This window comes from Serinus canaria, chromosome 1 (assembly GCF_022539315.1).
Source record: "Serinus canaria isolate serCan28SL12 chromosome 1, serCan2020, whole genome shotgun sequence".
Lineage (NCBI taxonomy): Eukaryota > Metazoa > Chordata > Aves > Passeriformes > Fringillidae > Serinus > Serinus canaria.
In genome coordinates this window covers 3,594,034-3,616,338 of record NC_066313.1, presented here as the reverse complement: position 1 = coordinate 3,616,338, position 22,305 = coordinate 3,594,034, and the positions used below count along the sequence as shown (strand labels likewise).

The window sequence follows — 22,305 nt, the reverse complement described above, 5'->3', positions numbered from 1 at the left end:
AAGTCACTTTTGAAAAGACAAAGAGAGTTTCTTTGGATGGGGATATAATCAAGAAACAGAAGATAGTGTCTTTCTTCTAGAGCACACAGCTCATCAGCATTAATCCAAAAAGAACTTTCTGGTTTTTTCTCACCATTTCTAGTGCACCTGGGAAGATTTTCCTGTGCTTGCTGTCATCTTTTTTCATCTGTTTTGTACGCTTGGGAATTTTTAAATTTTTTTATATTAAGGGTCTCAGGTGATATTTCATTTGTTGGCTCCCTTTCTTGCAGACCAGCAGAATAATTTGGAAAAGGCTCCTTATCCTCCAGTTCCTTACTGGTGTTTCCAGTGGAGTGTGACTGGTTTGATAAATGCTCCCAGTAATTTCATGCCTTCTAATGACTTTCTTAGGAGAGCAGTAGTGGTGAGGAACAAATTGTATGAGTAAACATGAGTCATAATAGAGATCACAGTGTTTCATAGATTAAAAATAATCTTTCTATTTTGGTTTCTTGAGAAGATTCAGCAACTAATTGATGTGGAATGTGCTGATATTTTAATCTTTTGGAATTCTCATGCAGGCAATAATATGGAAAAGTTTTTAAATATGAAGAACAGTAGGATGTGAAATGAAAGTATGGCTAAATAGCTTCTGACTCGCGGCATGATCATGAGTATAAAGGGAAAAGACACCCACCACATGATTTTTTGTGTTTGCCCTACAAAATGAGCACAATATCCATTATCTTTAAGCAATTTCTCAACGGGCAATAGTAATACAAAACATGATATTTCTATCAGTTAACGCAAGTAAAATCACAAACATATAAAATCAGACTAAAATATTTAAAATTTCTTAAAAACTTAAATGCCAATATGATAAATTAAGAAACTTTATCATAATTTTGGAAAGATCCCACACCTCCAGAGTCTCTAATTGAAATTATGTTGGTTTATCACCAATTTTTCCTACATTTTTACATCTGACCAGAGTTTCATTGATCACATATGCAAACTCTCCACCTGAACAATATCTTCTACATAACACCAGACTATTTCTTTCCACACTTTCTGACCTACCGACTCTATACAGTTTAACTGATCACAATCCCTCCTCTCCACAGAAATAGGAAACTCATAAATTAGGTATAAGGAAGGTTTTTCACCCAATATATGCAGATTGCTTTCAAAATCACCATCTTTCTCTTCTCTTTCCTTTCTGTGTTGTCAATTAACAGATTAAATGTATTCTCATTCTCAGTTCTATCTATTGTTTCAACTTTTTATGTCTCAACAGTCTAAAATAATGTTTAATGACAGTAAAAAGCAGTTTGTCAAGATCCTGCCCTGCAAGGTACCTGCAGGCCTCTCAGCCTCTCTTGCAAAATTAGTAGCCTTTTTTTATTTCCTCACTCAACATAGAAATACTGGTAATTATTTTTGTGTTAGGAGAAATGACACATACATTTGCATTTTTAAAATATGTTCTAATTATTTCATAATCTCTTAAATTTAACAGTGGGCCAACGTTCCAAAATTGCAGCTAACTCCACTGTGCCAAAATCAATTTACTGATCTGAAAGATTTGTCATGCATTTTATCACCTTGTCTATCTAAAGCAATACTACATTACACCTCTACCATCATTTTTTATCCATTTTTTGATTCAAAATGTCTCCCAAAAAGCTACCGGTCTGTCAAGTTTATAATCAAAACATACTCAGCTATTAAGCTCTGTTGAAATTAATATTGCAGCAAAACATCATTGTGTACTTTTCAGATCAATTTATTCCACTATAGGTTAAAGTATTTTGACTATGACTGTTTAATCTTTATTGCATCAGTTTTACATTTGTCATATGTCACTTTCATGCACTTTTGTATTATTTACACTGATTATCTTTAGTTGTTTTTCTGGCAATTTATTTATATTATACACGTGACGCTTCTGAAGCACTTTAGACTCCCTATAAATATTTGGCCTGATGTGTTCTATCTGCTTTACCCATCAACCTGAATAAAAACCAGAATTCTGATATATTACTCTATTTGGTAATAAAAACATACATAACACCAAAAAGTAACAGCAATATATACCAAGACAAGATAACCTTTTCATTCATAACTTTAAAGAAATTATTGTATTATCTGTTGACAAGAATCTTTTACATTATGACTGTTTTTTCTTAGTTTTCTTTTTCTTTTCAAATTATGACACCTTTAAAATTCATCATTTAAATAGAGTAGTGCCAGCCTAATTGTCAACATCTCTGGTTCTTTATTCTCAATTTTTGAGCACCTGTCCAAACCCAGTTGTTCCCAATGATTCCTGCATGAGACACATGCAGTATTACCTGCATGTACTTTCTTACTAAGTCCTATTCCTTAGAGTAGTTAGCATAATTTCCAGCATAGCTTTCATGCAAAAGGTCTTGCTAACTAACATTTTAAACACATCTCTTTTTTCCCCCAGAAATTTCCTAGGGAACATTTTAGCATCCATTTGCTGACATCCTCTTAACACAAATGCATAGCTGTGATAAAAAAGCACTTCACATTTTAAAAGTAGATGCTATCATACAGTGTCACTGTGCTAAAAAGACAAACATCTCTCTTTCCAAATGGTTGCTATTTGGAAAAGAGCACATTTGTTTTCAATATGTACTTGCATAGAGGAAGGCCAAAAGCTATGTTTCAGGGAGCATGGCCAGATTGGTATTGTTTTGAATTAGGGTTTTGGTTTTTTTAAGGCTGTGCAATGCTTTAAAGATACTTTATGTATTGTATGTGTTTAAGGTTCCAATGTTATGAACATAAATATGACAAAAAACCCCATCCCAAACTATCTTCAAGTGATAGAGCATTATAATACATACATATATATATACATATATATATATATATATATATATATATATATATATATATATATACACACATATATATATATATATGATTTGGGAGACTAGAGCAAATCTTCATTCAGGGTTTGATAAATGGGTTAATTTCACTTCAAAGGCTGGCTGTAGTTGAGGGATGCTGGTCAGTTTAAAGATGGAGACCACATATTTAAATCCAAGGTATCAATATTTTCTAGAAAGGCAAAATTTCACTATTGACTTAGAAAACATAATCCAAATACTTACATATTAAATGCAGCACTTTTTTATTAAATTATGTTTGATATGGTTTGTCTTTTTTTTGTTTGGTTTGGTTTAAAGTCCACTAAACTGATGTCACCACAATTTCTTGGCTGTCCCATTTTCCAGCTGACCAAATGTCAGTTCCTGTTTCTGGACACAATTCCAAATGCAGTCCAGAGCATGGCAAAGTGAATGCAGAACAGATTGAACACTGAGGGGAACCTGAGCAATGCAGCTAGAGGAGATGAAAATGCTGCAAGCCTGCAGACAGCCTGGAAGGGAGGAGAAGGGAGCCAAAGGAACTAGAAAATAAAGCCAGAAAACTTGTGAGACAGCAGGTAAAAAAATAGACAGACTTACAAAAATTTGGAAATAATAGTTATTTCTAAAAGGTAGCACAGCTCAAGAATGCATGATCACAGAGAATGATCTACAGATATTTATAACAGATACCATTACTGCTATTAACAAGTCCCCAACTAATTGAACAAATACTCTCTGCATTTAATATGGTATTTTAATTAAGCTGTAAATAGTCATGGTTACCTAAAAAATTTTGAATTTTCTACTGGAAAATTAATTTCATTATCTGTCTACATAGAAAACCAGAGCAGCAATGTGGCACATGTCCATCACTTCTTATTCTTGCCTAATTCCTGGATTCAGACAGCAAAATTTCTTTTGTAGTTTGAAGTAATGTTATTTTTTCTCCTAGTTAGATGTAATCTAACAACTCTTGAACAAGGTATGATATCAGATATATGAAATATACTGCCCCATTGATTGAAGACTAATTTCTTTGTGTTTGGACGAGAGAAAAATGCACAGCATTTCTACAAGGGACAACCTTCATAACTGTCAAATTAGAATCAGATTGCAAGGAAAGAAAAAAAATCTTATGTCAGTTGTCTGTAGGGTGCTTAAAATTAGATTGAACTTCCTTTTTAAAATACATTTTAATATATCAAGTCACTTAGGAAGGAAACCCTTGATTTTTAACATAAAATCTTAATAACATACTTTTCCATAATTTTACAAGAATGCAAATTATAAAATCCTGTTTAGCCAGCATATATATATTTAAATATTTTAAACCTCTATACAAATTATGTATCAGCAGAATGTAAGTTAAAATATGTACACAATTATAAAATTTCATTGAAATGTTCACTGAACACAAAGTGCTAGGAGATTTTAGACTACAGTTCATATAAATGTCAAATCATTCTTGTCCTGCTCTCAAAAAAATGTCCATTCTCAGTTTCATTTCTGTTGTGAAACTTTCTATTAGTTGGTGGCAAGTGAACTAAGGCAACCCAAGTAAGGTTGTTTTTGTTTACTTACTCCCAACACATCACTAATAGTTACTTTACTTTGTGAAGAGAAAATACAAATAGGGATATTGAAAAGAAGAAAAAAGACTTTTTTTCCAGTGGAAAATTGAATATTTTTGTGGGCCTGCAAGCCAAATAAGCTTTCTAGGCCTCTGTTCTCTCTTTAACATAATGCATTTGACCATTACCATGTATTTAAGTTACTGCTGTTATTCTATTTTTTGTCGATTTGTCAACCAAAACTACCTTTCATTGCCCTTAGCAAGTGCTCCTGTGCCTAAATTTGTCTTCACTGAAGTTCTGTCATTTTTCTGACTAACCTTAACTCTGTGGACATAAAACACGCAATAAGAATTTTAAAAAACCCTGCTATATACAACAGTACTCCCCAAAAAAGTATAAATATGATAGCAGTGAAAAACCTGCCTCAACACTCTATAAAGATTCAAGCTTTACTCTTACACTAAATTTATCTCATTGCTTGTGATTAATTTGATATTCCTTTACTTTATTGTATATTCATAACTTTAAAATACATGCAGGAAGTGACACAGTACTCCAAGGGAATCTAGAGATATAAAATTTAATAATCATAGATTATAAATGATCTCTAGCTCAGGCAACCAGGTTGTAGATTCAGGATGATTCCCATGAGAAGGGAATATTCAGATCAAAGCCACTGCAGTAACTCTTACCCTGTTATCCTGGCTCTTCTGCAGCAGTCAAAGGAAAAGATCCTTCAACCTAATAAAGAATCTTCAGTATATAAAACAAAAAAAATTATGAAGAACAAAACATTTTCCCTCGGGAAATTTCCTGCACTGACCCAAGTGGGAAAAAAGTATGATTGTTTTCATCTACATCAAGCACTGATTGTATACTGTGGATAAATCAGCAAGACTTGAGATGAAGTCAGATTTCTCATGGCACTGCTATTTGAAATACATTACAGAGAATTATATTTTTTATTGAGATGGTTTGCTGCATGTTTGTCTTAACAAACATGCAACAAACATACAGCTATTCCACGAATGACTTAAGATATACATCATTCTGCATGTGAGTACTTCTGGAGGAACTTCTCCATTGCGTTTTTCTTTCCTTTTTTTCTCTTCAAGAAATGTGTAAAATTTCATAGCAGCTCAGCTTTCTTTTCCAATTGCTTTTGATGTGTTTTATTTTTAGAAACAAAGGGTAAAAATGCCACAGCAAAAGAGCCTCGGAAATATAAAGCTGAGGTAGGGCACTGAAGGGACAAATTCAAACACTGGGTTTTACTGAGCAGCACAAGGAGTGAAGTAAATTCCAGAATGTGCTGTAAGCTCAGAATCAATGATTGTACAGCTCAAGTGAGCCAGACCTAAGCACATACAATCCTAGAGAGAGTGGGTCTATATGCACATCTCATGTTCATATACAGTCATGACTGCATGTACAAAACTCAAGTAGTTGCACATTGTAGAACTAGCCAGCTTTTGAGCTGACAGCTCATAACTCCAGCTGCTGAAAGAGTCCTGCTATATTCCATTTGGAGAACTGAAATACTGGAAAAACAGCATGTGTTTTTGGAAGGCTTCTCTTCAGAATCCTGCTCCTAAGGCTACGTCTGTGCCAGCACAGTGCCAGGGCTGGGCAGTGGCTCACATCTGCTTTTTTCCTTAATTGTTCACATCTATGATTATTCTGACACAAGATGGATACACAAGGCTGGTTCCTTGTGAAATTTAAACATTAAAATATGTTTTAAATTATTTTGGTTTTTTATTTTAAGCTTCACTTCAAAAGAAATTGCTATACTTTTAAATATCGACACATTTAAGTGTTTTTGTAAGGTAAAGCTTCAAGCACTTCCACTACACAAGTAAATAACAATAAAACCAAAACAAAACAAACAACAACAACAACAACAAAAAACAAAACAAAAACCAACAACAACCCCACAAAAACCCCCAAACCAAGCAAACAAAAATCCCTACCCCAACATAAAAAAAAATTGCCAAAGAAAGAAACTCATTAGTTTCTGGATTTATAGACTAAAACCTGCTTGTTCCCCAGTCAGGGACTCAGTTAAGAACAAGTATTTAAAACAGCTTTGTGAAGACACCAATTTCCAAAGGCAGGGCACAGATCCTGGCTTATTTAATAGCTCAGACAAAACTTCATTAGCTGGCCATGAAGTGCCTGTTATGAATTTACATGTAGACATCTTATTTGCCATTAAGTGGTTTGAAAATACTAATTTGTGCTGGCTGCACAATGCAATTTGGTACAAAGACCTCAGAGAGCTTTTTCTTCTGGGACTGGTGTACTCACAGGAGCCAGGCTGTGGAGAAACACAAGCAGAGTTTCTGACAGCACTCAGGTCTAGGGGTTTTTTCTCCTTAGATAAATTCTGCCCTTACACAGTACCTGTGGGTGTGGATTTGGTGCTGCACTGCATTGGCTACACCATTTGTGGCTCAGGTGGTGGCTTTGTTGGATTTTGTCAAAAATCTCCACAGCTTTGCACCAAATGGCAGCATCAAGAGTCCCCCAAGACCTTCACTTGCAGGTGAAGCTCATGGTCCTGTCCATTGCCATAAATCAAATACTGCCTCACATGGACTACCACTGTTAGCAGTTATGGCAATTCTACACTTGATTTTATCCAGGGGAATTCTAACATTTGAGCTTCCATGATGAAAAGAACAAAACACATGGGATTTCATCAGTCTCTTCAGTTTTCCTTAACAGATGCAAAGCTCAGTATGGGCAGTGGGTGTTCCATCAGGAAGGCAGAAAGCCTGAAGTCAAATGACTTTGGGCAGTAAGACCAGAGGGAATGAAACTGAAACAAGAACAGCAAAAGCAAGACAAATCTTGATGCAACCACCTGGGCAGTGAAAGCAATTGCCCTTAGTTATTTTGTCATGGAATGAAAAGCTAAAGCTAATCCCCTTAGCTTTCCCATGTGGAATTGGAATCCAAAACTAATCCTTTTACAGTAGCTATACCACATGAAATGGGGTGTTTAAACAAATCCCCTTAATCATCATGGCAAGAATCAGGGAGCTAAAGTCAATCCCCTTAGTAGCCTACATGAAAAAGGGAACCAAAGCAATCTCCTTAGTTATGCTACTGTTAATAATGAACTCTATCAAGCCTTTAAATATTTTGATATAAAATCATTAGTAGCATTCTTCTGACATGCCAAGAACCAACGGGACAATGCGATAATACCTAGGATACAACATTTCTATCCAATTTTTTATGGAATAAAAATTCTACTGCTCACTTCGTGACCTATTGGTCATAGGCATAATGCAAGAGTAGCCACTATCCATCAGCTGAGAGGCAAAAAAAAATGTTGAAGTTCTTCCTTAAAAAATTAGGAATTGGGAGTATTCCTTATAGCATGGAAAGCTGATGAAAAGTATTAGCAGATACGGAGAGAAATCACTGAAGAAGGCCATATTGAGCACATAATCACATTATTCAGCTGTTGTGTCTGCTAACTTAAACTCTAAACTTTTTTTTTTTTACTTCCTCGACAATATGCCCAGCTTTTAACACTGCTAGGAAATCTAAAAGAAACATTTATTGGACTTCTTAAAAGACAAAACAAAAGGTCAGATAGAACACCTGTGCTCTTCAAATACTGCTCTACATCTCAACAACCCTTGTGATCTTTCACTTTATTTCTGCAAGTCATGTATTATATTTTAAACTCCTAGGATAGGATTCTTTTGATTCATTACAATAGCAGAGGATTATCCTCCTAAATTGAAAATACAGTTACAAATTATTATTCATAAATACATAGATTTTATACTGGCTTCCTTTCTATTTTGTTCTCCATGGAATTATGATTAAATTATTAAAAATAATTCTGTTTCTTTATTAGCAGCCAATAGACATATATAAAAACTATCTATTTTCCATTTTTTGAAGTAAATTGGTAGGATTATGTGAAGAGTATCCAATTCTTCTAGGATTGCTTACATAAATACATAATCCATGTTGTAAAGGCTCTGTACTCGCCTGGATGCCTTTGCAGGATATTAAATCAAGTTAAAATTACTGTCTGAAGTGTATCTTCCTAAAGCTGAAGTTTAGAATTCTCTATATTTTGGACTAGCAATTGCTGCACACTTTATTTAGTTAATGTTCTTCAGAGAAGAGTTTTCAAGCTCAAATGCTGTACCAGAGGTTTGGACATTTACTGGCAGAGAGGGCAAAGCAGAGGATAATTTCTTCGACTTTCAGTCCAGCTGGAGTATTTTTTTCTTGATGAAAATTCCAGTGGAGCAGAAGAACTATTTGGATACTGTATTTTCATCCTGGCAATGGTTAAAACTCCTGGTACCCACAAACATCCTATAATCCTATCATTTAAAGCACCATCAGAAGATAAATGATTTACTGCAATTTGCAGAAGGGACTCTGTGTGCCTAAGTAAGTAAAAGAGGCTTAGAGAATGCTTCAAGCTTGATAATCGGGTTACTTCTCTGTAATTTTAAAAATTCATTCCATGGATTTAAACATCTGTAAGAGGTTCAAAAGTAAAGTTGGCATGGTTTGGGGTTTTTTTTTTGCTTTCTTTTCTGTTAAGTCTAAGTAAAGACTTCCAATATAAGGTCAGGCTACTGCAAATCCTTAAGAATATATTAATTATTTTGTTTTTCATTATACATAGGAGATCCACTATTAGAATATAAGTTATTCCTGGCACTAAAAATGATCAAAAGAAAGCAGCAGTTTGGTTAGAAATTCCCTAAATTACTGAACACAGCATCTGAGTAAAAAGCAGCACCTGGTCATGAGACAGTGAAGCATCTTCTGTTGCAGCCAGTTTTAACTTTCCTCTTAAAAAAAAAAAAAAAAAAAAGGCTTAGGAACAATTCAGAGAGATTTCTTTTCAGAATACCTAGATATTTATCACCTACTTTAGCATTTATGAGACCATTTCCTAAGCACACAGGAATTTCAAAGGGTATTTCCCAAGAGTTCAGTGCAGCAGTTCTGAAGTCTCTGAAAATACTATGGTTCAGATAAAGAGGTGTTCAGTATGCACCCGGTATTTCCATAAATATTGCTTTTCTTCCACTTTATTTTGTTCTGACTTTTCCTTGATTTTTTTACTGAGGGCAGCACTCAGTTTGTCACTGTCCATGAGTCTGCACAGTGAAGGCTGAATTATAACAGAAAATATTTTATTTAATTTGGAATATACATACTAAATTATACTTTTTTTTTCCCCCCCTTACTACCCACATTGGTAAGCCAAAATATTGTAAACTTGTGAATGCAAGAGATGAATGTGCAGCCTACACAAACTTAAAAGCTGGTTTTTGTGCACTGAATGCATCAATGATCAAACCCATACACGGTACTCTTATTTATTTAAATTTCCAACTAGTCTATTTTTTAAAAAAAGAATACAGAATTAGCATTCATTCTGTGGGCCTGCAGAACTAAAAAACTTAAATGTTTACTGTGCTCCACCAGTTAGAATTGTTCTAACACATAAAATGATAAACACAACAGAAAATAGAAATACTGCTACTGCCACTCTTTGCCCTCCTTTGCTATATGATATACAATATACATTGAAAAATAATCAACACATACAATAAATTTTGCCTTTATTAGGAGTATGTATGTACATAAGACTATTTAAATTAAACAGGAATGGAAAATTAATGCAAAAATATATGCAGCATTACTATCATCAAGTTCAGATTTACCACATAATAACACTAAAAATACAATAAATTGCATTTGGTTGAGCAGCTCAGAGACTGCTTCTAATGCTGTACTATTACAGATTATATATTAGCTGTAACTATATGGCTGCTCTGTACTGGAGCATACAAATTTGTTTATAATCCTCCTCCATTGTATCTGCTTCCCTCTAAGTGGTTTGTAGGCTTGTATTCAACTTTTGTTTGTTTGGTGAGGTTTTTGGGGGGGCTTTTTTCTGGGAGGTTGGTTTTTTCTGGGGGGAGTTTTTGTTTTATTTTGTTTTTCATTTATGACTTGTCATTATTTAGGCTAGCAATGGTTTAGATCTGGCAAGTGGCAAGCACCACCAGTGGGCCCAAAGTAAGAACACAACCATGTATTTAGTCAAGCCTCTGTGAGATCTGCAATTAGATGTTCCACACAAAAAAAATCAGGATACTGCTTAAGTGTATGTACAAAAAAAAACTGAGGGTGACAAATATTATTACATTACAGTGCCTGGAAAATTTTTTGAATTTACCTATTTCTGATGGACCATGCTACCATGACCCTGAATCCACCCAGCAGACTCTCAAATTCCCAGCACAGCGACAGCTCATTCTGTGGCTCCAGGGTTTTCCAAGAAAATTAAGATTTTTGCCATTTTACCAGGAAATAAAGGCAAACCCAAAAATTTAGACACGCACCAATCAACCTGGACACTGACAGCTTCTAGGACATTCAGTTTTCAAGAAAAGCCTTTATGGTCTAAGAAATGCTCCTCAAAGAAACATGGAAACTGGACTCTCACAAGCAAGTAATCTCATATGAGCAACTGCAACTCCTTTAAGAAAGCCATTTAACTAGATCATGGATATACTTAATTGTTTAATCTCTGCATGGAAATTAATCTCAAAAAACTTACCCATTGATTTAACCTTTTTCCTCAAATAATGACTTGACTGTCAAAAAGGATTCTAAATATGGCATGGCAGAGGATGGTATCTGATTATGCCCAAATTACAGCTCAAATACGTGAGTACCAGTATTTTTTCTTAATGTCATCTCTGTAAATTCCCCATATTGTGTGAAAATCTGATTAGCTTCCTTCCCTTCATCCCTGTTAAACGTTCTGACAGCTAAATCCCTACCTTCTATTAAAGTTCTTATTAAAACCACAGCCTCTGTAACATCTCTGACATTCTGCTGGTGAACTTTCACAGATGTAACTTTACCACAGCTGAACTGCTTAGGGGTAAAAGAACTTAGACTTTTGGGTGCTTTTTTTTTTCCCCCCCTCAAAAAATGTCCTCAGTTCTTAGTTAAAACTTCTTGCTACTTCTGCAACATCTCCCCACACAGCTGCAGTTCTCTGTTCCACAGACTGCTCATAGTGTCCCTGGGTGGCCAAGGAGGCCAATGGCATCCTGGCCTGAAGCAAGAATAGTGTGGCCAGCAGGAGCAGGGCAGGGATTGTCCCTCTATACCTGGCACTGCTGAGGTCACAATTTCAATCCTATGCCCAGTTTTGGGCCCCTTAGAACAAGAAGGACATTGAGGGCCTGGAATGTATCCAGAGAAGGGAATGGAGCTGGGGAAGGGTCTGAAGTGGTATGAGAAGCCACTGAGGGAGCTGGCGGGGGGGTTCAGCCTGGAGAAAATGAGGCTCAGGAGGGACCTTGTCACTCTCTACAACCACCTGAAAGGAGGTGGTAGCCAGGCAGGCCTCAGTCTCTTCTCCCAGGGAACAAGTGGCTTGATAAGAGGAAATGGCCTGAAGTTGCATCAGAGGAGGTTTAGATTGGATATTAGGATTTTTTTTGTTTTTCATGGTCACCAAGCATGGGAACAGGCTGTCCAGGGACCGAGCTCAGACCTCAGCCCTGGGGATGTGCAAAGACAAGTCAATGTGGCACTTATGGACATGGCCTAGGGAGGGACTTGGCAGTGTTAATTTGCAGTCAGACTCAGTGATCCAAACCATTTCCTACCCAAATGATTCTATGATTTGTTTGGAAGAAACGTGAAATACTTTCAGATTTTTACTTTCTTTTTATGGTGTTGCTGTTTTATCCTGGTAACTTTCATACAACTTGAATTTTAATTATGTTTACTGTGTCTCTCTGGGACAGAGTTAATTTCTTTCCAGCTGCCCTTCAGTTCTGTTTATACTGGTGACCAAAACAGTACTGAGAAAACACCATTGTTTTATTTAGGAAATCAGTATTAAGTATATAAACTTCCTTAGGTATTTATAAATACAGTTCAAAGACAGTCTACCTTAGGAAATGAAAAGTTAAAAATGTTAAGTATTGTAGAAGAATGTTCCAAGATACATTCCCCCCATCACCTTCTGAGATATTTAAAAGATGAGGGTGAAAATGGATGTAGCTGCATTGAAAGAAATGTTTGCAGGCTGGCACAGGAAAACATCAGTGCCATCTGTGACAAACAGTACCAAGCCATTCAAACCTCTTGTTTCTATAAACTACAGAAATGCCGCCTAATTAGGTAAGAATCAGCTAAAAATTAATTGTTGATGAATGCATTTACTGTAAAACAATTATTTTAACAGAGAGGGTAATATAAACAGTCTGGTAGGGAAAAAACATCAGTACTTTGACAAGATTAGTCTCAAAAAATTCATAACACAGAAAGAACAGTAATACTGTATATTAGCAACTGTTATTAAAAAAGAATTAAAATTCTTTAAAGAAACAATATATTCAAACCCGAATTATTTCCCTGGATAAATCAATAGGTAAATTACCAATTGATAAGGAAACTGTTCAAATAATCGTGGAAACTAAAGTAGTTTCATCACTCACAGAGCTGTCAAATAATTTAGAGGACTTCTAGTAGGTTCTTTACTGCTGAGGCCATACATTGTGTCTACCATGACAAATCAAAATAGCTTTTGTAAGTCTTTTCCACATGGAAATGTCTCACAGCTTGGTGCTGTGAGTCACCTTGCCCTCCTTTTAAGCTGATTTTTGAAGTGGCTACACACAAGTTGGGTTTGTTCAGCCTGGAGAAGAGAAGGCTGTGGGAGGACTTTAGAGAACCTTCCAGAGCCTAAAGGGGCCACAAAAGAGCTGGAGAGGGACTCTTCACAAGGGCATGGAGAGATATGATGAGAGCTAATGGCTCTAAACTGAAAGAGAGCAGGTTTAGATTGGATATTGGGAAGAAATTATTTCCTGTGAGGGTGCTGAGGCCCTGGCACAGGTTGCCCAGAAAAGCTGTGGCTGCCCCATCCCTGGAAGTGTTCAAGGGCAGACCGGATGGTCTGAGGTTTGAGCAGTGTGCTCCTGTGGCATCCTGCCCACAGCAGGGAGCTGAAACTGGAAAATCTCTCCTTCCAACCCAAACGATTTTATGATTCTATGGCAGAAATTTATCAGGACTGGACATGCCTTTATGGCAACAGTCCCCATCCACAGCTTCTGAGCAAACTTTGCTCCAAAATTGTGTTGCAATGATTAATGCAGTGGGAAATAAAAAACTATTTTTTTAAAGTTACCTTGAAGACAGAAGAAAGATATCTCACCAACTGCAGCTGAAAAAGGTACCTTATTTTATTAGTATTACTGCTAATGTGTAAAGGAAGGTTGTAGACCACTGCATTTCAGTTGGACTTTCAGATTTTTTTCATTTCTTTCCTAGTTCCTAACTGTGTCCCCAAGGTCAGCAAACTGACTTTGGTTAGACTGCTTCACATGCACTTGAGCACTTGAGACTGCCCACTAGCTCCCATCCACATCCTCTCCTGAAACACATGAACTTGTGTCTTCCCATTTTTTGTACCAAACAAAAAACCCCCAAACCTCTGTTCTGTATTTTCAAGGTTATGGAGTGGCAGTTTGGTGAGTAAAGATCTCCTTTCATAGTGCATGCTTTCTCATAAATCAATCGGTTATTTTGAACTACAGCCCAAAGAACAGAGGAAGTATCAGATGTGTCCATTATTAAGGCAGAAATTTTAGACAGCCCATCACTAAGAAGCTAAACTGGAACTCAGTCAACAAAAGTTGATGCTATTGACCTCAGAGATATTAATGTTTTATGCTGCATTTTTGTAGCTCTAAGCACTAAATTTATTACCTGTTCAAAATATAAGGAAAAAAATCCGACACGCAAATAAAACACATTTATAAGAAAAAACTATTGCATTCTCATGCTTCAGGAAGGATGCACAAATAACTGAGAAGACAATTTAAAAACAAAATCACATATTATATTCCCAAGACATGAATAACACAGTTATCATTGCAGCTCAATGATGACCAAAACTGCTGAAAGTTTACAAATGTTATGCTATGAATCTACTATAAATAAAAATTCTGGGAGGCAAAGTTTAAAGTTCTGTAAGTTCCAAAAGACCCTGATTTTTTTATCCCACTTCACAGTGGCCTGTTAGTTTAAAATCTCTGAGGCATACTCAATATTACCCAAATCCCAAGCATTATTATTTCAGTTGCTCTTCAATTTAATGAAAACATTCTTTGTGACTGAGTGTGCCAGTAAATTAATGACTTCTGCTAATGTCACAGGCTCAGGAAAACCCATCAACCCATCCTCTTAAAATCAAAAATGTTCAGCAGAGCAGTAATCATATGTCAATGACATTTTTCTTACACACATAAACACTACACAAACACTTAGAAAAAGGTTTGATTGAAGTAACACATTACATTTCAGTAGAATCTGAACAAAAATTTCTTTCAAAAAACAGCAACAACACAAAATCTGTCACTCTCTTTCAGGAAACAAGAAAATCTTTATGTGCCCATCATGGGACAAAACAGATTCTTATCTCTGCAGTGATAATCTCAATCACACCAATGCTTGCACCATATTCTGGATTATATTAGGATACAAGAGTAACTCAGATTAGGTAGCACTGTGGACATAAATCACCATCCCTGGAGGTGTTCAAAAAGTGTGTGACTGTGGCGTTTGGGGACGTGATGAACATGGTGGCCTTGGGTTAACAGTGGAACTCAGTGATCTGAAAGGTCTTTTCCAATACAAATGATTCCATGATTTTATGCTACAAACCACTTTTCTCCCCAATATTTACTCTAACTCCTTTTTTGTCCAAACCTCTTTGTACATTTTTGGGAAATATTTTACTAATTGAAGCCCAGGTTCTTACTGAAATGCAAACTCCTTTATGTATTCTAGTAAGTGCTGCCAATTCTTAATATACAGCAGAGGTCCTAAGACACCCAAAACCCTCAAGAGGCTGCAAAACTATTGTTCAGGGTATATATAAGGAGCCAAAAATATGTGTTATAATAGCTGTGTTTTAAATTAACTTGGAGTGCACATGTTTTTGTGTTTGTATACTGTGGCTATTTTGGAATATCTGAAGCTTTTAAGAATTTACACAATACCTGCAATTATATATTTTGTGCTTTCCAAATGTACCGTGCACTTGAGTGGAGCTCATCCCAGTGCTCAAACTAAACATTCCTCACTGGATTTTCTCATCGTGGTAGATGACAGTCCTTACTTTTTGCTAGAGCAAAACTTTCTTGATTCATTTCTCATTGTGGTGTCTGACAGTATTTACTTTGTCTGGGATTTTTAAAGGAAACTTTCAGAATTATAACTCTGATTGCACTAGACTGCATACAAAATGTAAAACACAGAAGTATCTGTGAGAGATGGAAATTATGCCTAGGAATACAAAGAAAAAGAGTAATCCATAAAGTTGAAAACAGGCTGAGATTAAAAATGTCATACGGCTTGAAATCCCCGAAGGCAAAGACACAGAAGGCATTTTACAAAAATGGATTATTAAGGTGCTGAGGGTAGACAGTTTCTACTTCCTTCTGGAACAGAACATGGCAAATAAAATGACTGAAAATGGAACAAGATGTTTCTCTCAGAAAAACAGTATTTTCTGAGATCATTTCAGAGAAGCAAGTAATTATATGCCTCATACACAAGAATCAGGAGATAATGCAAGCTAGTATAAAAATAAGTGATACACAGTATGTACACTGACATCAGAACTACAAGTTGATGCAGAACACGTTAAATGCTCCAGAATAGTACATCTTACTTTAAAAGTGAAACTCCAAATGCCCCTGAAACTCTGTGACATGCATTAGCTGAGTGGAAAGGAAAAAAAAAACAGGTTCTGAAAGTGCAGCCACTGGCAAAGCACTGATGGTTGAACTTTAGAGAGTAAAAATGCTGCTCTACCCCATGCTCACTGTTCCCAAGGATAACAGACACTATTAATGTTTTCACTTTTCTGATTTAGGCAATCTGATGCCATATTATCAAATGCTAAAGTCCATACTGGTTCTTACTTAACCATAAAATTTTTGTTCCAATTTGCAAAACAGAAAATTATTTTTCCTTTTATTTCACAAAAAAAAAAAAAAAAAAAAAAAAAAAAAAAAAAAAAAAAAAGAGTTGTAACACATTCCTGCAGCATAGGAATTTTTCATATGAAACTTTATGATGTAGAACAGTTAGAATTGGATTTAAAGATAGATACTTAGTATTCAGAAAAGCAAGAGAAGAACATAACAATGTTTACTCTTGTCATTCTTGCATCTGTAATTCCAATTCACAACACCAGCAGCTCAGCCCCAAAAACAACTAAACTCCTTCAGACAAGTCTATATTGCAAGAATATCCACCCATTCACTTCCAAAGTGTCAGAATGCCAAAATCCAGAGCAAAAAAAAAAAACAAAATGGTGAGAGACTTACCCCATTTAAGGGAAATGTTTTCCATCCTAGTTCTCCCAGGGCAGTTGTAGTATCAAGTAACACAACTGAAAATGGAAAAAGAAATGGTGTTTGTGGTATTGCTTGGATTATACACAGCAGAATATTAAAACAGGAAGGACTGAACTTGCCACGTTAGCCAGGTTCATTTGGGCTTTCATACCTTACATTTCTTACCTAAAAACGTCTCAAAATTCATAAAAACCTCTAAATCTTCTGCAGAAATCATTGCCAAATCACGGTATACTACCGATATTTAACCATTAAAAGATGCCTGATCAAACATAACATTCTTGCAATCCCTTGCCTGGAAAACTGGAAAATCTGCAGCATTAAAGCTAATAAAAGACACAGTTTCAAAAGTAATATTTTTTAATGAAACCCATAAACTTCCCAGAAATAAGGATATACCATTTACAAATTGAGAACACAGAAAGACAAACAACTTCAGTTTCTCTCTTGGATGGAGTACCACAGCGTTAATATTTGGTGCATATATTTTGCATCACTTCTGTCATAATTATGTTGGTTTTTTTGATATAAGATAGAATGTGTTTTATTGTATATTACAAAATATTTCGGCATTATTTTAATGGTAAATTACATGAACTTCCTTTTTCAATTCCATTTACTGATGCTGAACATAATATATACAGCACATGAGACGTTTTACCCACAGGTACTACTGCCCTCTAATGGAATTGTTACATCCGACCCTCTAACTTCAGAAATCTGTATTAGGATTTCAACACAAAATTAAGTATTATACAGGGCAGTTTATTTTAATTATTGAGTTGGTGTGTTTTGATTGCTGAGTTCCTCTTTACAGCCCACTAATTCCAGCTTTTATTTGAATGGTTAAATGATCAAGCAAAATAATTAAGCAATTATTTTGAAATGTGACCCTACTATCCCCACATTTGTGGGGTTTATATTGCTGTGTGCTATCTTCTACCTCTTGCTTGTTCAAATAATCAATGTACAGCTCTCTCTAATGTGTTTATAGAGAGCAGTACAGCAGTAGCAAAAGTCAGGTCATGTTTTTCTGCCTTATGGAAAAGGCACCTTGGCATGGACACTGAACTTGGCAGCTTCTTAGAGGGAGCCTGACCCAGCATCTTCCCTTCTCTTTTGTATTAGTGACACTTAGAGCTCCTCTACGTTTGAATGGATGGTGACTTTAACCTGAAACTGAAGTTTGCTGTCTTGTCAACAGACTTACAGGCAAGTAAAAAGCTCAGCATAAACCACACAAAAGCTTAATGGTTTATGTGAAGAAATAATGACATTTTTAAAATATATTCAACAAAGGGGAGTATTCTGCTCTCCACTTCTTCACCACTTCACTGGATGAAGCTTTGTGAATAATATGAGTATAAATAACTTTTTACAATCCCTATTTTACTTTAAAAAAAGGATCACTATCCTCATTGAGATTATTTGCTGTCTTTTGACAGATTTACAGCCGTCATGGTACTTTTAATTTGTGTCAGGCTACCATGCTCTTGTGGAAGAGTCAAAAAAAAGCATCTTCTCACTTGACATTTGACACAGCAGTTTCCTACGTAAAACTTTTGATTAAAACTGGAGACCTGTTACCTCCAAAAAAAAAAAACAAACCCAAACTGAGTTTACACATTTCTTTTTCATAGTGGACTAACTGCTCAGTGGGTTTCTGAGAACATTTAGTCTTAGGTGTTTGTTTTCTTCCTTCCATCTCTTCCCCTCATCTTCTCTCCCCCCAGAAAACATGGACTACTTGTTATGTACTTTGTTACCAGCTGAATTTCACGTTATATCTTTCTCTTTGTCAGGTGCTATTCCTACAGACCTGCAGGCAGAAATAAATTTTTCTCTGAGCAGCATTAATTAAGGTTGGAAGTGTCATTTCAATTTTACAATTTTTGTGGTAGCAAGACCACAATTTAATAAACATCTTCCAGGTATTCAAAAATTAATACTTCTGTGGAACAAGACCCAAAATACAGAAAGTAAAACTAATTCATTTCTTCAGTGGAGCCTGAATTAATTAATTCCTTGCCTGAATTAATCAAGTACTACTTGAAGGCTCAAAGCTATACATTAAAAAAATTAAAAACTAGAGTAAATTCATCACGGAAAGTATATTAAGTTTAGATTTAGTTGATCTAATAATATTCCCCATATACATTTACCAAATGATCCCCAGTGAGTAACTGAGTTTTGTTAAAATACAATTTTTGATACCTTTGACAAAGAAAGCCTCTTGAATGCTTACATATTCTCACCTGTAGCTACCAAATCTATAAGAACTGGAAAATTCAAATCAATTGGGGAATTCTCCAACTGGAGGATTCAAACCACCAAATAAATACTAACCAGACCTAGAATGGTATCACCTTCAGGGTCAGAAATAAAAATCATAAAAATGAAAAGACTGTCTTTCAAAAAGCAATCGTATTATAAGACATAAAATAATTATCAATCAAAAATGTGCAAATACTGAAATATCAAGTAAACCTTATGTTTATGCCAAAGAAACACAAACTCCAGTAAAGCTGTGGATTCAACAGAGTCTGCTATAAAAATGAGGATATGGATAAAGCAATAAACTCCTCAAGCACTTCAGAGGTTTGGAGATATCTACAAGCTAGACTTCAGTGTGGGACAGAGACACCCAAGCTGTCTTTAAACATGGTGATTAAGAAGCAGCCTATCCCCAGCAGCACAGCCCTGATGGCAGACAAATCTGCACTGCCAAGATGCTTCCAACTCACAGCTCTTATGGCAGAAAATCCCTCTGCCAAAGAGCTCCAGGCTAAGAGGAATGCCAGCATGTAAACATCTGAATGACATAGAGGAGTGGAGGCTTCCCCTCTGCCTGCAGGACAGGGAAAGTTTCAAAAGAACTGGAAATTCATATGCAAAAAGACTAAAACAAGATGGTGGGCACTACTCCTATGATGCTTATAATGAGAAAACTCTCTAAAAAGCTAATGGGATCACAAAGTCATATTTATTGACCCTTGTCCCTACATTTACTTATTTATGGTCCTTTGTATGCCATAAAAAGCTCCATACTTCTTAAAAAAAATGAAAAGTGTCCATTATGGACAAGCCATTAGCTGCCAGCATAAACAGAAGTGTGTCTGGAACTACTGCAGTGAATATTTTACAGGAAAAGCTCTGAGAACACTGGTTGAGACTCAGCAATGTTATTGACATTTGTGACATCCAACCTCCACTTTTAGCAGGCACTTTTCTGAGGTGATGGCTCTAAAACTTGCACAGTGAACAAGAGTTTAGGTCTGCCAGTACAAAGTCATGTCATGATTCAAAATGAACTCAAAGACCCTTTTAAAAACTCTTTGGATAAAAAGAACTCAGCACTTGAATGTCCTTTCTTAAATAACTAAACTGGGGATTCTAACACTTCCATAATAATATACAGACTTGAACATATATCTGCAAGCCTATTGTTTAATTACCTGCCCATTTCATTCTTAGAAGTGTTTAGCTTTTTTTTCCAGCACATACATGAATATATATTATTATTACTCATTATATCATATTGAGCTTCAGTTTCCTTTTTTCTGGACTCTATCTTACACTGCTATTATTAGACTTTACAACTGAAATTAATCTTTTCAGAGGTTTTACCTGGTCCCAAGGAAACTGTTTTACGTAAAATTACAATGAGCAGAGCTCCAAGGAGTGACAGGGTGGAATTTTAATTTTCATTCCAAAATACTCTTCTAAAGATGAACTCTGCCATCATCAAGGAAAAAAGCCCTCCAAATATTCATTTCACCATTTCTTTTCTTTTTTTTTATACACATCTCCAGGCAAGGTATGTGTGAATTTACACAATTCATACAGGATTTTGGCAAAATTCATGGAATCACAGTCTGATATTGGATCACCCAGTTTGATCTGGTCATTTTAAGCATTTCACTGTTACCTCTAGAGTGGGTAAGCCTAAGATTTGCAAGGAAAGCAGAGCAATACACAGATATTCATTTCTGAAGACAGCACTAACAATTCAGAAACATCTTGTCTGTGCCACGTAAAAGTTTCAGTATCTTCCAGCAAGGTAGGGAGACATTACAGATGACCCCCAGAAATGGGCAAAATTGGCAGCTTTTTTTATTCCTGAGAACTTTATTATTGACTGCAAAGTTTATATTTATAAGGCAAACACAGAGAGCTTTTGAAGTCTCTCACTTCCAGCCCTCAAGAGAGTTGTTGCTGTCTTCTGAAGTGTCTGTACTTTCTTTCAGGTTTTATGGTTGTTTTTTTTTAATTTTTAAAAAGAGGATCACATGCAGTATCCTGAAATCATTCCTCTTAAAAATATGTATTAAAAGTCCTGGTTATTTTTATATCCTATTTATATATCCAGGGTCACAATAACCTATTTTTTTTTCTGCAGCATTGCAATCACAGGCTGTTACTACTCCACAAGATCACTGTCCTGTACAGATTCACTCCTTTTCATAGTTTTGTTTTTCAGTTTGGGTTAAATTTCTGCTCTTGAATGTACAAAGATCCACTGGTTTATACTAAAACAAATTTCATTTGCAAGGGCAGACCTTTACTAAGTGATAAAGGCTCCTCCCTGTCTGCACATCCTCCTCCTTTCTTCACTTACTGCTCTTATGTCAGGTATTGAGTTTATATTCATTTTCATGCTACTAATGAAAAATGTTAGAATATTGAATGGTGTATAAAGAGTATCTCAAATTCTGTGATTTAACAGTCAATAAAACTACTTTAAGGCTTCTTAGACCTCAGGGTTTTTTTTTTAAAAAAACATTTAGTAAAAAAAAATAAGCTTTTTACTGTCAGAAGACTCTATCATCATCTGTTATAATATAAAAAAACTCAGCATATTACTGCTGTGGCTTGTCTGCCTGAGGAAGACAGAAAGAGAAGGGGATATGCAATATCCAAGTTACCTTGGTAATTAACGTGCAATCAACTGGGAAATATTATTTAAATGCTTATTTTTATGACCAGGCCTGTTTTCCATAAACCAAATAAACTGGCATTCATTATACACGTATCAATTGAATCCTTTTCCATAATTTTCATTATTTTGCATTCAACAGCTATCTGGTTTAGGCAAGATTAATGAGATGCAGTAATAAAGTATGAGGAGCACCTGTCTAGATAGCAATTCTGCCAGGGAAGTGTACAGGAGTCACAGCAAATCAGAGAGTAAACAAAGTATTGACAATGCTGTTTGCTTGAGATAAGCAGGATTAGAGCCAGCAAAATAGAGAGACTAATCCTTCCACTCTCCTCAACATTTCCAAGAGTTTTATGTCAGACTCCAAGAAAATCCTTGCTACCCTACAGTTGTAAAGAAGAGGGAGAGCTGTGACTAATTGGGAAGCTGGGGAATCTCCA

General features: G+C 35.7%; 1 protein-coding gene across 1 annotated transcript in view; it reads right to left on the bottom strand.

The window, feature by feature from the left end:
* EPHA6 (EPH receptor A6) overlaps nucleotides 1-22,305 on the bottom strand; it is a 359,369-nt gene that overhangs the window by 314,956 nt on the left and 22,108 nt on the right. Inside the window, exon 2 of the mRNA XM_050972812.1 lies at nucleotides 16,897-16,961. Coding sequence (XP_050828769.1) covers nucleotides 16,897-16,961 — 65 coding nt within the window. The remainder of the gene's footprint in view (nucleotides 1-16,896; nucleotides 16,962-22,305) is intronic.